Below are 16,048 nucleotides of genomic sequence, written 5' to 3' on the forward strand. Positions count from 1 at the left end.
TAAAATGATTTTCTTTGAAAGAACAGTTTTTCCATTTCTGAAAACAAAGTGAAGATGTGTTAGAAGAAGCGGTGTATACCTTTATTATGTGCTCTGTACACCATTTACAGTATGATACAGCAACAGTACAGGGTTATGCTACACAGTCTGGATTGCACGGTTTTAGAGTTAGGCCACAGCGGTCGGTACCGTCGTTACGAGACGTAACAGAGCGTACAGCGTACATCTTTGGCTTGGTTGGGATCGCACGGACAGTATGAACACGGACGCAAAACTTCAGTCGAGACGGAGCGGACAGCGAAAACAGCTTCCTTCACACGTCAGTCCTCGAGCGCAGGACTGTTTACACGCTGATCATGAGTAAAGAAAACAACGGAGGAAACTAATTAATTCTCTGATTGGATTCATTTCTCTCAGTCAATTAAGGTGTAAAATGAAAGCAGTCCTCTCTCTCCTCCATTTGTAACACTGACTTTTTTTTTTTTTCATCTTCCTCCAGTCAGGCTACAAAACGTGGAGGTGAGGGACAGAATACAGAGGGGGAGACGGAGGAGACGGAGATTGGATGAAAGATGGATGGGGAAGGAGAGCAGTAAAGAGAGCGGGAGAGAGCGGGGAAGTGACACAGCGAGAGAGGGAGAGGGAGAAGAGAGGGGAGCCGACAGTCAGATGGATGCAGCAGGGTCGCCGAGGTGAGGAGATGGTGTAATGATTAGATCACAGATACCCTTGAGCCTTCCTCCCGTCCACACACACACTCACACACACACACTCACACAGAAAAATCCGGAGGCGCACTCGGAGGAGAGGAAGGCCTGCAGTTGTAAATGGCCCCGCTGTCAGAGTTCATCTGGGCGGAGGAGGCAGAGCGGGAGTGGATTACCGCAGCCTGCGATCAGAGGAGCCACTCCGGCTCCGGCAGGACCGCACAGCTCTCCCTGAGATTTCCTTAAAATGCTTCACATCTTGTGTGAGCGCTGAGCGGCAGCAGAGAGAGGAGAGGGGAGGGGAGGGGAGGGGAGGGGAGGCTCTTCAACACCGGACGACCGACACTGCGCTCACGTTCATCTGAGGGAAGAACCTGAACCTCCTACGTTCACCGCTGACTCCGGCGGTTCCGGCTCCTCGTCTCATGACGGTTTCTCCAAACTTCAGCGGCGACGCCTCTCAGAGGGAGAGCTGTTTAACATGCTTCCATCTAGTGGCCACTTTACGCTACTGTTGATGAGAGGATGCAGGAAAGTGACGCCTCAGTGCGATTTTCCCACATGGCTGGCTTGAAAATAAACAGTCGACCTTCACAGCATAAAGTTTAGAGCGAATCTTTAAAGGGAATGCTGCGCCTCAACAAACTGCTGCCCGTGTCTTTATGTACACTGCAATTCAACCTCCAGACAGGACCGAAATAGTGTTGTGATTATCAGAAATAAAGTAGATTTAGATCGCTCCGTCACACGCCGACCTGCACGTAGCACCGAACATCGCTTAAATAAAATATATCATTATGTACACCATGTAAAGACAAAGTTTGCTTGGCCTGAGTGGCTGCACAGAGCCAGCTGCTGCTCAGCCTCGCCTCGCAGATTACCGTTAATCACTGTACTTTCCTCCTTTATCAACATGACTCACCAGATTTATGGCACCGGTTGTTTCAAATGTGGGAAAATCCTCTTTTTCCAGAGGATCAGGGAGAATTTGTGGACACGGTGTTTAGAGAGGTGAGGGTGAAACACTGAAAGAGGGAAAAAGTACGAGGGTGGACAGCTCCGTGAAAGCTAATATTTTGGATACGATGCCAAGCGGATCAGTGTTTCTGCCAAAATTGTAATTTTTGATGAAAAAGTCTCTAAAAGCCTGGAAGAAGATGATGGATTAAACGTCAGCGTCAATACGGCGATGCATTATATCCATCAAGGAAGTGATAAAGTTTGATCAAAAGACAAGGAAAAGTGATGTAAAGAGAGGAAATGAGGTCTAAAGCCGGGTAGCGGTTCCAGGTGAAGGGGGCAGGAGCGCAGCTTTCCCCCCCGACAAGCCGCTAATGCCTCCAATAAGATCAACCCTCGGCGAGCGGGCGCTCGCCGACAGGGCCGCCACCGATAAGAGCGGCGGATCACTAACGGCCAAGACAAGCGAAAAACATGAGAGGCCGGGCTGCAGATAAAGGATGCAGGAGGTGGGAGGAAAACAGGAACAGCGGCGATCAATTGCTGGCAGCGCGCATCGATGCTATCCGACGCCATCCCTCCGCTACGTGCACCTCCTGTAGGAGTGCGTGCGAGGCGATCATAATCTGAAAGGGAGGAGAGGTGGGTGGTGTGTGTGTGTGTAAGTGTGTGTGTGTGTGTGTGTGTGTGTGTGTGTGAATCTGGGTCATCAATAACCACCTGCATTAGAGGAACAAACACAGGCAAGGTCAAAGCTGAATGAAATGAGAGCGAGCCCGAGACAGAAGCCAGCGTGGGTCTCCTGCAGCTCTCAGATGACTCTATTCCCACACGGCGGGGGGGGGGGGGGGGAATGGATGGATGGATGAGCGCATGAATGGAAGAGAAGAGCGGCAGTTCACTTCCTGCTTTTGACAGTTTTGGCGACGCCCGACTTGGCAGGCGGGAAACAGGTGGGAGTTTGAGGAGGGGGGGGGGGCGGCGGGCTGTGGCCGGCGAGGGCAGGGAGGGAGACAGTGAGCGATGAATTATGGATGAAGTCGGGGGCAGATGAGGAGGGGAGGGTGTGGCGTCTGGCGAGAGCCCCCCCCCCCCCCCCCCGCTGACAGGCAAGCTGCCGGCTGATGGAGCCGCTCAGCTGCAGAGTCCAGCGGAAGCGGTCGGCGTTCCGTAGCCCTTTCTCCGTCCTGCAAAGGCCTCTGGGAAGGTTTCAGGCAGCGGCGTCGAGGGGAGGGGGGGGGGGGGGTGAAGTAACGCTGGAGCTGGCGGTGGCGGCGCGGGAGCCCGCTGCTCGCCGCCGCCGTGTGCTCGGCGTGCTTTTCGGCTTCTTTCGGTCCCTCGGTGCTGGACCGGCGTTCACTCCTCACCCTCTTCCACGTATGTGGACGGAAACCAGCCGACCTGGAGGAGGAGGAGGAGGAGACGAGGCGTCAGACGCACTTCATCACACTCCGTTCACATTTTCCACACACAGACAAAAACAAAACATCGTTCTGCTTTGGTTCTACTGTAATAACCAGAATAATTAACTCAAACAGTAATGAAGTGTTTGAAGCAGATGTTTCTAAATGTTCCTGCACCTGTCACAGATAAATGAATCGCTGTTGCGCTGATAAAAACTGTTTTATTATCACAGATTAATCCTCATAAATAGATGGTAATTAAATTATGAGCCCCTATAATCACATTTATACGTTAAAACTGCAAACACGAAGCCTTTCTAGGAGCAAAAATGTAAATTATGCTGACAAATAGTTATTTATAATACATTTAAATCAAATCTAATGTGTAAAATAAAATGAAGTCTGACATCAAATAGAAAAAGAAGAACAAAGTGAGTTAGATGTGTAACTGTTGAGTTAGCAGCCCTGCTTCATTAAAAACAACAACAACGAGATGATAAAGAAACCTTAAAAATCCTCAAATTATCGCCTCACAGAAACTAGCAGCTGGGAAGAAGAAGTGCTAACTCAGTCGGATGAAGTTAGCGGCGAGTCCAAAGCGTTTTAAAAAGCCCGGAGCGGAGTCGGTGTTTGAGCGGTTTTCATTATTACTTGAAGTTTTATTGATCTGATATTATGGGAGATCTCCAGAAAAGTAGTTTTCAATGAATTGAGCTGCCCCCCCCCCCCTCTCTCTCTCCAGCATGTTGGAGCAATTGTTTCTTTATTGGCTGATGGCCCTAAAGAGAGCGTAACAGCTCTCCACAGACTGCAGTAGCCGCACCGTCTTCAGCAGCAGAGAAACGCTTCTTCATTTAGCACAGCTGCTCTCACAACACAGCCGCAGCACAGATGTGTTGCTTACTTACTGACTGCAACACACACACACACACACACACACACACACAGACACACACACACACGCTCGCTCGCTCTGCGCCAGGCTCAAATGCATGCGAGTGGGAGTCAGCACATATAGACGCCGGATCCTCTCGGCGTTGGACGCCTGATTATAGAGCGCTCTGGGTATTGGCAGCAGAGATTAATGCATTTAGGAGGAAGAAGAGGAAGATCTTTCCAAGAGGCGGTGTGGAAACAGAGAGGCTGCACATGACAGGCTAATGATAAAAGAGACTAAATCTGAGCAGCCCTGGGTACCTGGAGACTAAAATAATTGCCAGTCGCTCTCCTACAAAACGCTTGTTTTAAGAGCGGCATGAAATTGGATTTGAGGACTCAACAACCAGGAGGATCTCTTAAGTAAACAGCAGGTAGAAGTTCTGGAACTTCTGCGGCTTTATTAAATGTCACAGAGCGTGAACACGAAGGCAGCGGCTCGGTTATTACAGTCTCAAATTAAAACCGATAATCAAAACAGGGCAGGAGGACGAAACGTCAGCAAACTCCGATTTTAGTTTGCAAAGTTTAGGAGGAAAAGCACCCATCGCTCCGAGAGTCGGAGCTTCACGGCGCCTCACCCTGCCGTTGACCTCGCCCCGCCACCAGCCGTTGGCCCCGGACTTGGTGTAGATCTTCACCACGTCGCCCTCCTGCAGCGACAGCTCCCGGGTGTCCCGCGAGCTGAAGTCGTACCGCGCGATCGCCACGCCGATCACTTTGGGAGTAAACACTGGAGAGAGAAAGCACAACAACACAGGTTTGGTTTGATGATCAGTAACACACTAACACACACTCACACACACAAACAGGTTTGGGGGAAAAGAGCTGCTGCTGTACTTTCACATACGTATAATATTTACATGCATTTTCATTGAACTGTATTAAATAAGTAAAGCTTGCATTCCCACAGTTTCTACTTCTAGGTCGAATGATTCTAAAAACTTCACTGATTTCACAACTTTGTTTTAAAAAAAAAATGTGCAAAACATCACAACACTTTGTAGGCAAGGGTGGAAGTAACTTTAATGAAACAAAGTAATGTATTTGTACTTTTATGGGTATTTTATTGAATCAGCTTCTTAATTGAGCGCAGAAAATAACAGATTTTCAGGTGTGGGTCAGTTTATTGTAGCATGAAGCGTGTGAGTCCATCGCTTTAGCTGAAGCAGTTGACTTAAGTGTTTTGACAGCAGTGTGTGTGTGTGTGTGTGTGTGTGATTAGCCGCCTCCTGTCGAGGAGACAGCAGTGTAAGAGACAGATGTGTAGCAGCTAAGCTAGTTACCCCCCCTCACCGGCTCCCCCCCCCTCCCCGACACTGACTGGTGGGCCGGGCTGGCCGGAGCTGACAGGTGGAAATGGAATGTCAGACCGCCGCTCCCCGGCCGTGGGGATGGAATATCTAATACCGGGACGCTCTGTGTATTTGGACACTTCCACCTTTACTTTGACGGACACACACACACACACACACACACACACACACACACACAGATCTAAGCCACATAAATCTCCACTGCTCTCAGCACTGCTTCGGCCACACACACACACACACACACACACACACACACACACACACACACACACACACACACACACACACACACGGGCAGGCAAGTACAAACTCACACACCACACTCACATGCATTACTGAAAATAAACACGCCCTGTGTTCCCCACGCAGGATGGTGTGAGCGTGTGTGTGTGTGTGTGTGTGTGTGTGTGTGTGTGTGTGTGTGTGTGTGTGTGTGTGTGTGTGTGTGTGTGTGTGTGTGTGTGTGTGAGTGAGCACGGCACGATGGAAAAGGTGAAATGAAGCCAGATGAAGAATGTAGAGGTGTGATGCGACGAGTTACAGCCAGCATGCAAAAGCAGCATTTAACACAACAGGAGAGAGAGAGAGAGAGAGAGAGAGAGAGAGAGAGAGAGAGAGAGAGAGAGAGAGAGAGAGGGAGGCAGAGGGAGACAGAGGGAGACAGAGAGAAGCGATACCTGTACCTGACCAGAAGGGAGCAGAGGAAGGAGGAACAAAGCTGTAGCCGGCAGGAGTTACAAGAGAGAGGCCGCAGAGCAATGGGGCTATGGCGGGGCAGGCCAGGCGGCGGGGGGCGAGGAGGAGGAGGAGGAGGAGGAGGAGGGATGGTGGAGGGAGAGAGAGAAGCAAAGGAGAGAAAAATAAATACATTTCTGGTGTTTTTTTTGCTTTCAGAGGTAGAAGGAACACAGGCGAGCGGCACTTCCTGTTCAGAGGTTCATTATTTACAGGGTTTGAAACTTCATCTAATGACAGAAAAGGTTTGAATTATACTCATAAGAGGATAATCTACAGCATCCAGCTATAAAACAGCTTTTTACCCAGCAGAATCTGGCCTTCAGGGGGGAAAACAAAAAGCCCCCATTGCTGGTAAAGTGGAGGGAGGTGAGGAAGCCCCACATAACCGTCTGTGTGCTGGACGCTTTAGGAAATGACATCTTGTTTTCCGCTGAGCGACGGGGATGTGCGCGTCATTAATGAGGGACGACGTCTTCAGTTCTGCGCTTAATTGGGAGGAACATGCAGTGTACTCACAATTACAGACCCCCCCCCCCCCCCTCCATTTGCATACTGATAAAGACAATCATCCACCTGCACTGTAGTCACGACTGCAGCAGTGTTTCACTCCACAACTCTATCAGCAGCTTGACTCACTGTGTTACTATTACAACGCTCTCACACTGTTGTCTATTCAGGAAGTCAAGGTTGCCCACGGTGCACTATTCTCTGCTTTAAAGTGTTTTTTCTGGAAGAAAGCTGAATAAAACATTTGTATTTTTATCTGTCCCGCAGTATTTTTGACTGTCAAAGAAAGAAGCTCCACGCATTGATCCATTTCCAGCGATACGAGAGTTTGGCGGCGTCGGTGCCTTGCCGCGCTCCGGGGAGCAGAACCTCTAACCCTCAAAGAATTGGTGAGTCCGAGTCCACCGGCTTATTTTGGAGCCCGAACAAGAAAACACAGCAAAATCTGGCGCAGGCACAATCGGGACGGAGTGCCGGTTCTAAAAAGGTTTGACTTAATAGTGTTAGTGAAGTGAGAAAAAAAACAGAACTTCAAAAGTGAAACCAGATCCAGGTGGCGGAATTAAAGACACGCCAGCAGATAATATTTGTTGGGAGAAGTTTAACTGGGGTGAGCGGAGCAGATGGAAACCTGATGTGGGAATCGTCCACAGCATCAAAGTCCAAATGAAAACGCAGTTTACAGGCTGTGAAGCCGTTATTGGAGGCTGGAAGTCAATCAGAGAAGCTCTGGAGAAACAACCAGAACGACCAGAAAGAGACGCTAAACAGGCAGAAGTCCTCAAAGAGAAGCTAAATAACTGAAAGGCTTTAAACATGAAGGTCGGGCCTTAACTTTCAGGTTACGCTCACTTCAGCACAATTTATTTTAATTTACGCTCATTACATGTTGCTTCATACTTTTTTTCAAAAGATGATTGGTAGCAAAAAGAAGAACGAGCCCTACTTCACAAATTGCACAACAATTATCCCCGTTAGAAAAGTTGGATCTAGACCTTTAACTTTAAGGCTGAGCGTGTTTTCACTTGTTTTCAGACGTGCCTTGTTATTTCTTTGAAACACAGCCTGGGTTTGGAGCCCGGCCCCTCGGCGTCAGAGCAGAAAATCTAATCCTCGCCGCGGCAGATAAATGCCCAAACTTGATGAAAAATGCGCCGCTCCCAACAATACTGCCGGCGAGTTAACCGGCCCCGGTTATTGATATGCAGCGAGGGGAGCGCCGCTCCGGTGGTTCTTTAAAATGAATACTAATCCCAGCACTGAGAGACAGCTCAGCAAGCCCTAATGGCGCCGAGGTAGGAGCGATATGAAGAGGGATCGCCCTCCACTTCAAACAGCCGCAGAAACACCAGCTGCATTTTACATGCTTCATTTTTGCACAATCTGATTTGTTGCACCGCGCCGGAATACACAATGCCAGCCGGCTGGGTAATGAGAGCGCGAGTGCACAACATCCACGCTCGCGCCGTTTCGCCGGGGAGAGTCGGAATCCAATCGGCGGCTCGGCGTCCCGCGCGCGCCGCCAGTTGACGCCGTCGTCGCTTGCCGCTTTTTGTGGCTAGAAACATGCAAATCGGTCCAGCTGTGCCGCCAGCAAGCCCGCACGAAGTGACACGACTCAGAGAACGCAGAAACATTAATTAGGAGGTTTCAAGCGGAGCTCAAAACATTTCAGAGGGGAAGGGGGTGAAAATGGCCGCCTGCGCGAGAGACGACCACGGCAAACCGCACAATCTGTTCACTGCGACGGTCGGCGAGACGCTTCAAACGAACGCCGACCGCGGCAGGACTCCAGTTTTTCCATTGTCTGGCGCACGCCGGGCTCGATACGGCTTCTTCTGTGATGTGTGTTTGTTCAGGATAAAAGCTTTGAACGGTCTTTAACGCGGGTTCGGAGTGTGAGAGGATGACCTCCGACCCCCACGCCTCTGCTGGACCACACTGAAGGACTTCCTGTCACAGAGACAAGCGGCGCGGTGACGGCGGGACGTCGAGCATCCAGACGCACGTTTCCAACTTCAGTTCATCTCTGTTCGGCTGAAATGATTTCTAGCATCGTCTCACTTCTCCCCCCGACTCGCTCGCCTCCTGACAGCCGGCTTTTTTCTGCCGCCGTTGCACCTCAAGGTGACAGCCGTCCCACACTTGTGAAACCGCTGAGCGACAAGCATTAAACCGCTTCTAATTCCCCTTTCACCATCAGCCGCGCCAATGAAACAGAGAATAAAACTTGTTTACAGTGCACACCTTCTCCGGAAAAAAAAAAAAAAAATCCTCTTTTTTCCTTCCCGTAAAACACATTCCCGACGCTAAAAACTATTCCTCCCCACACACACTCCGCTCCGCTCACTCCCGAGCTGGCAGTTTGACAATGCTCGGCTGTTTTATCTGTTGCTTCACTTCAGAGCCTCATCTCATTAAACCCTCAGCTCAAAAGTTGCACAGCTCACACCTGTTAACTTCTGTAGGCGAGAAGAATGAAAAAAAACAAAAAAAAAAAACAAAAAAAAGCTCCCTGGCAGGATGGTGTGTTCCCTTTCGGTCGGGCCTGATGAACAGCGGCTGAACGCTGAGAGCAATCAGGTTAGCAACGGTAACGAGTGACAAAGTGGTGGAGCTGAGCGGGAACAGCAGCTGCATGCATAAGAGATCATCGAGATGAGTGCACCAGGAGAGAGAGTGTGTGTGTGTGTGTGTGTGTGTGTGTGTGTGTGTGTGTGACAGGAGTTGTGTAGAGGTGTGGCACATTCATAGCCGAGCAAACAGCTCATTTTTTTACACAGGTAGACAGAAATCACGCTGCGTAAATCTTCACCCCGGCGACGGCAGAGCGGCTCCCGGAGAGCGTCTCAGGCTGTCTGGGGAGGGAGGTGATGTCTGTGGACGGCCGAGCCGACAAGCGACATAAAACAAGACGCTGCTGGAGAGCCCCGACGTTTTAGATCCGTTTAAAAAACGCCACACATCACCCAGACCCTGACTGTTAGATCCGTGGTTCCGGTCCAGGGTGATGATGGTTCCTAAACTCCTCGATGCCTCCGCCAGATTATCCTTCTGCTCTGAAACTCTCGCCGACGTGATCCTGGATAATCGGCCGGAGAGCGTCATCAAGCCTAATCACATGCTCGGGGGAGCCGCAAACCGCCGTCTGACCGTCCCGTCAAAAACAATCAGCATCAGAGGAGACTCGCCCTGTTCTTAACCGACAAACCGCCGGCCGCCTCGTTTAAAGACGGTCCGATATGAATCCACAGAGCGCGTGCCGGGGCGCGAGTGTTTTTAACAGCGTTGATAAAAAGAAGTGTTTGAATGCCGCTGAATGCCCGTCCGCCGTTGTGCAAATGGAACATGCATTTGTGGGATGAGCAGCAGACCTCATCAGGTGGGCTCATGTCAGACTTCCTGGCGTTTCCGTTGGGATCCACAGACGAGTAAGAAAGATATGAGTGCATGTTCTACAGGAACAGGTTCACAACGCGTGTTTTCAAGGAAAAATATTTTCTACATTTGTGAACTATTTAAGAGTTTCAACCTTTCTCTTCTATTTTCTGTGACACTAAACATCTGAGCGGGCGCCCGCTCTCCACCTTTCAAGTCCTTCCTTCCTCGCAGTGTGAGGACCGGCTCGGCGGCGCCGCCAGCGGTGGGAAAACTCCACGGGACAGCTTTTAATGAAGCGGGACGCAGAGACGCCGGTCTGAAACCCCGACGCGTGAAAGTGACACACTGAGACAGAGAGCGGCCAAACAAACAGCTGCTGCGCTTTTAATCCTCGTCCCGCTAAAAAAAAAAAAAAGAAAACAACATGGGAGAGACGCCGGGAGCCCCGGCGGCGGCGAGCGACGTCTAGAGGTACTCACTGTTGCCGCCGGGGCGGTTGAGCCGGTGCACGGCGGCGTTCTCCGGCTCCCGGTACGGGAACTGCAGCGTGGTGTCCAGACTCCTGAAGCCTTCCTTCAGAGAGTGGTGCTTGTAGTACTCGATCAGCTCCTGCACACACACACACACACACACACACATACACACACACCATGAAGAGCTGGATTTCCAACAGTGGCGAAAATGTTATTTTACATAATTGCTCTGATTTTCACCTCATCAAACCTTCCAAATTTAAAGTGAAGGAAACAAACCAGTGGCATGAACCTGCCAGCCTGAGTGAAGGAAGCTGGGAAAAGCGTTGAAGTGAACCTACACAGACCGAAACGCCGCAGCCCCCGGGCCGGCATAAACGCCGCTCTAATCATGGCTATTTTCGTTGCACGTTGCTGAAATAAAATTCCTGTTTTGACACTTCATTAAGCCAACAGAATGATTTATTTATGAATTGCAGTGGCGGAATTAAAAAGAAAAAAAAAAAAAAAGTATAAATAAATAAATAACGGCGGCTGGAGAGACTCACTAATATGCTCCTGAACTTCTTGTTCTCGGCGATGTGGAAGCAGCCCTCCTTGGTCAGGATCTTTATGTGCTTCACGTCGTTGTTGTACCTGTGGGCCATTGAATAAGTTATGAGTGTAATTTCCCTCCCTGATCACCGCCATCGATCGGTGGCCGGCCCCCGGCCCCGGCGGAGGGCGGCGCCGCGGCGGCAATGCACCGGGGTCCCAGAGGTTTGTGATGCATGAATGATGGGCGATCGGGGGACCCCCCCCCCCACCCCCACCCCCCTTTCCCCCGGGCGCCACCTGTTTTTGCGTTTGCATGCGTGGCTGACTGCAGTTTTCCTTCATCAGACTTTGCTGCAGATTCTGTCTGAATCTATCAAGCAATGTTTTACGCATTTTCAGGATTTACCAGTAAGAGCACCGTGAGTACACGCTCTGCTCCAGGGTGTAAAACATAAGGCAAGTGGGCCAAAACTGGCCTCAAAATGATTCAAATCCCCAACGTTGCAAAATGTAAATACAGCAAACAACCTTTACCCAATAAGAGGCAACAACGGGAGATCGATACAGCAGCAGGTAAAGCCGAGAACCTTTTTGTTACGGAAATTAAATTAGCATCAAAGTTAGACTGCAAAGGCAGACTTGTGGAAAAAGAAAATATGGAAAAACAACTCATGAACTCTGGGAAGTGGCAGCTTTTTCCAACATTAGTTTGCTGGGAAATGAAACATGTAGTTTTGGATGCAAGAAAATGTATCAAAAAAAGGAAATATCAGGATTTTTGCACCATCAGACATCATTGGAAATGTTTAATTTGCTCAAATTTTTGAACTAGTTGAGGTTTAATTAATACATATTTGAATAACTGGAGTTTTTCCCTCATGTTGCTGCATCGCTAAAACAAGGGGAAACTTTGCAGCGAGTCGTTTTCACAAACAGTGTGTGAGGCTGGATTTTACAGTCGGGTTTAAATGTCGAACTTTAATGCAGACGGCAGTTGTTGGGAGCAAATCCTCAAAAAAAAAAAGCCTGAATGACCAACACAGGAGGAGGCGTGGAGGGCATTTCCATTTGTGAGTAATACTTCTCAAAATGCCGTTTCCACAGCTACGTCCGCCTGCTTCCCTCCCGCACTGCCAGGCTTTAATAACCTTCAACAGCCTCACATTCACTCCTGCTCAGAGGCTGTGTGCGCGCACGCAATTAAGACCTGAGCGCAGGAGGAGCACCGAGGCGGGGGGATGGGGGGGGGGGGAGCTAAATTAAGTTCAAAGGAAGGTTTCCGTTGCTTCTGGAGAAGAACGCCACACTCCAGCAGCCAGGTCTGCTTCCACAGCTGTAACGGCGCTGTGGAGATGGGTTGGGTCGCCGGCGCCCCCCGGGGGTCTCGAAGCACGCTTTGTTAATTCCTCATTAGTCAGATTAACATGGCTGCGCGCTCGTAATTATAAACCGCTGAGGCGGCCTCAGTGGGCGTCGAGCGGGACCGTAGCGAAGCGAACACGGTCAGTTTCTCTTTGGTTGGCCGCCGTCTCGAGCACGCCGTCCCGTCATCTGATCCGACGCGGCGTGTATTCGGGCACGTACTTGATGCTGATGGCGTACTCGGTGAACTCCTTGGTGCGGTGGCGAACCAGGTAGGTGCTGTTGACCCTGTTGATGAGCTCCGCCTCCGCCTGCAGCCGCTCCATCGGGCCTGCGAACCTGAAACGCGAGTGGATGTTTGAAAGGTTTTCTGGACGCAGGGATTTCAATGAGGTGATTTTTGCAGGTAAAAACACGAAAAGGTCTGGATGGGTGGCGGACGTACCAGGGCTGAGAGGAGTAGTCCACGGGCTTGGGGACCTGCAGCACAGAGCAGAGGGACACGTGTTGTTGTTGTTGTTGTTGTTGTTGTTTTCATGTAGCTTTCACTTATCCTCAGACGCGGCTATAAAACCCGGCGCGACGTCCGCGGCCGCGCCTCTCAGCAGCTCCTCCATAAAACAGACGCCGCTGCGCTGCACGACCTCAATAAAGCGGCTTAATGCTCCTCTTATCTTTACAGCAGCGATAATGGCCCGTTATCTACTGGAGGCCTCGTGTTCCTCCAGCAGCTGATATTCAGGTTATCAAATGGAACATGGCGCTGCGGTCGCGCAGGAGCACGAGCAACAGGTCAGAGTTCAGCGGTTCCCCTCCGTCCACAAGCAGTCACGCTCTACAAGCTGAGACCTGAAGCTCTGCGAGGAGATCAGAGAGCGTCCCTCCACACAGGAATCTCCCAGAATGCCCTCTGATCACTGCCGGATCACAGCAGATGCATGCTGGGGGTCTTAATGTGAGGAAGTGAAACGCCGCTTACGCATGGGCAAGGCTTGACCGCGTCGCTGGGGAAGAAGCCCACCTCCTTCGTCGACAGGATCTTGCCCTGAAACCACAGAGATAATTGCGTTACACACATCTGGCCGAGGACGCCTCCATAACTCAGGGACAATTAGCCCGCCACGCCGCGGCGCAAATTTACAGCAGCGGTTAACGATCGCGGGAATGATTCCCGGCAGGAAGAGAGAGAAAGAGGAAGAGTTCCTTATTCCTCCTCTGGAAGCTCAGGGCCCTGATTTATCAGCAGGACGTTCAAACCGCAGATTTCCAAAGGAAGCGGTGCAGCCTGCTCCTCCTAATTGACAAAATAATTAAATAAAATAACGCCTCCTCTTATCTTTAACACTTTAACTTTCATTCCAATGCAGTTCTTGTCGAGAGGAGGCAAAAAAAAAAAAACGGAATAAACACACTCCCACAGTGTGAGGGAGGGAGTTTACAGTCTGAATGTTTTTACAGCCAACGGCGTCAAATTTGGGAAAACTCACAGCTTCTATTCGTCACATGTTCAGTGAGTGTGTGCAGAGAAATGCAGGCTGTGTGTAAGAGTGTGTGTGTGTGTGTGTGTGTGTGTGTGGGGATGGGGGCGCGCTGGGTGAGAGGTTAGTCACTCATTGTGTGTGTGTGTGTGTGTGTGTGTGTGTGTCACAGGGACAAATAAAAGTCATCACAGTAGCAGAGAAAAGACTTGAGATAATGTAATGAGGAAGATGTAGACTGTATAATGGAGCAGAAATAAAAGAATAAAAAATGTTTATAAACTTTCTAATTACACAAACTTAGTGCTGAAATGTCGTCAAACACACCTTAAATTAATTATTTTTGAGTGCATGGACTGGATTGGAAATAGTTTTGCTTTCAATTTGCATGTACTGCATCCAAACAGGACTTCTCAGAAACATGTAGTAGATAAAAAAAGCAGTTTTTTTTAAAGCAGATCTTCTGCCTCCATGTCAGTCATCATCTCAGCATCCTCCGTCCAACACATCCACTTCATCTCAAAGAAAGTATTGATTGGAACAGAGATTGGAAACTAAAAATTCAGATTGCCGGGGCTCTTGTTGAGCACTCTGAAAGCAGCTGCATCCTAATTTAAAGCAATGCGAGTATTTCCTCGTATGACAGAAACGCTCTCGGAGGCCTTCGTCCACCCGTCCGGCGTCACGCCCCTGCGCCCTCAGGACGTGTTATCGGTAAACGCCGGCTCTCCGAGCATCCTCGCTAAGAGCCTAATAATGATTATAGCCGGGGACGCTGACAGAGTAAACACATGGTTGCTGGTGAATGAAATGAAATTACAGTGATCGATCCCGTTTGTCACACACACACACTCACTCACACACACACACTGCAGAAATGATTACGGTCTGTTGGCTGCAGGGGTGATGGATATTGAATGTTTGCTGCTATGGCCGCCTCCAGTCAGGCTTTTTACACGCGGCTAATTGAACGCTTTATTTATTCCGTCTGTTTTGTATACGCGCGCAGAGGCTGGCGCACTTTCCTCACGTTGCGTCTCCGCTGCCGAGCAGCGCGTGTCAATAAAAATCAATTTACAGGGCCGAGGTGAGATCTTTACGTCTCGTGCGATCATTGCGACGGCCCTCGCCGGAGGAGGCGGGCGACGATGCGAGCGGCCCCGTCTCTTTCGGCGCTGCATCACGCAGCAGTAATTGCCTGCATGAAAGTGGCACGTGGGAGTTTTCCTTCCTCGTGTGTTATAATTGTCAGTCGCCGTTTTCTTGTTAGAAAAAAAAAACAACTTCTGTCTCATGTGCAGCTCATTAGTAAAGGCTGCAAATGTCACTGCTCGTTTTCAGAGAGCATAAAATATCCAGCAAAAGAGGAAAATCTGCAGAAAATATTAAAAAACAAGAGCAGTTTAATTAAAGATGAAGCGTGAGGGACCCTACAATAGAGCGGGTGTAAAGGTGAGACGGAGTGACCGTGGGGGAAATTACAGATTCAGATAAAGCAGGTGCAATTTTTTACGGCGTGAAAATGAGGGAGAGAGAGAGAGAGAGAAGCTGCGACCTCTGACCTGCCACCAGGGGCTGTGAAGGTCGGCGCGGATTAATTCAATGATGTCTCCCGTCTGGATGCTGAGCGCCGGGCCGGAGGCGGGGCTGGGCACGCCGAAGTAGTTCCTGATCACCAGCATCTTGGGCAAACCTGCGAGGGGGCGAGGAGGGGTTGGTTTGGTTAGAACACACACAGCGACAGAATAAGGTTTAGAGGCTGAATGTGGGAGCAGCTGTGGAGGAGAGTCGTCTCCACCAGACCACAGACCTCCGGTCAGAGAGGCACGCTTGTCATTCTCGGGGCTCCGCTCGCCTCCGCTAAACTATTCATGGCTCCATTATAGGTGATAATGAGAGGGAGTATACGTGTGTATACACACATGCACACACACACACACATGCGTTGTACTGCCCTTGCAAATCACTTGGACTCATTATCTTACTACAGATAAGCTGCACGGTGCGCCCTGCTGCACAGCAGGCTACCGCAGTCTCGGATTAAAAGATAGGCAGGATTGGGACTACTGAACAACACGTCCTGGACACTTGTTGGAAAGTTTTCTATGAAATTCAATCAAAGTTTTAGCTCTTATTGCCTGGAAACGCCGCCGCCCGCACGGCTTTTCCTCGACCTGCCGCCGTTCCCGGTTCAAGGACTCTCTGACATCCAGCTTTAATAAAGAGCGAAGGATTTGTTGGTGCAGTAAA

General features: G+C 50.0%; 2 protein-coding genes across 3 annotated transcripts in view; one reads left to right on the forward strand and one right to left on the reverse strand.

Moving 5' to 3' along the window:
- LOC115394103 (zinc finger protein 45-like) overlaps positions 1–16,048 on the forward strand; it is a 1,173,573-nt gene that overhangs the window by 347,382 nt on the left and 810,143 nt on the right. The gene's annotated exons all lie outside the window — the stretch shown is intronic.
- Positions 427–16,048, reverse strand: part of vav3 (vav guanine nucleotide exchange factor 3) — a 72,070-nt gene continuing 56,448 nt past the window's right edge. The window contains exons 20-28 of one of the 2 annotated variants that reach the window (XM_030099291.1): positions 15,361–15,491; positions 13,300–13,365; positions 12,766–12,800; positions 12,543–12,659; positions 10,970–11,057; positions 10,428–10,557; positions 6,006–6,086; positions 4,588–4,739; positions 427–3,068 (exon numbers count right to left, since the gene is read on the reverse strand). In XM_030099291.1, the coding sequence (XP_029955151.1) occupies positions 3,024–3,068; positions 4,588–4,739; positions 6,006–6,086; positions 10,428–10,557; positions 10,970–11,057; positions 12,543–12,659; positions 12,766–12,800; positions 13,300–13,365; positions 15,361–15,491 (845 nt within the window). In that variant the 3' untranslated portion in view covers positions 427–3,023. The remainder of the gene's footprint in view (positions 3,069–4,587; positions 4,740–6,005; positions 6,087–10,427; positions 10,558–10,969; positions 11,058–12,542; positions 12,660–12,765; positions 12,801–13,299; positions 13,366–15,360; positions 15,492–16,048) is intronic. The other variant, XM_030099290.1, reaches the window with a different exon arrangement.

This window comes from Salarias fasciatus, chromosome 9 (assembly GCF_902148845.1).
Source record: "Salarias fasciatus chromosome 9, fSalaFa1.1, whole genome shotgun sequence".
Lineage (NCBI taxonomy): Eukaryota > Metazoa > Chordata > Actinopteri > Blenniiformes > Blenniidae > Salarias > Salarias fasciatus.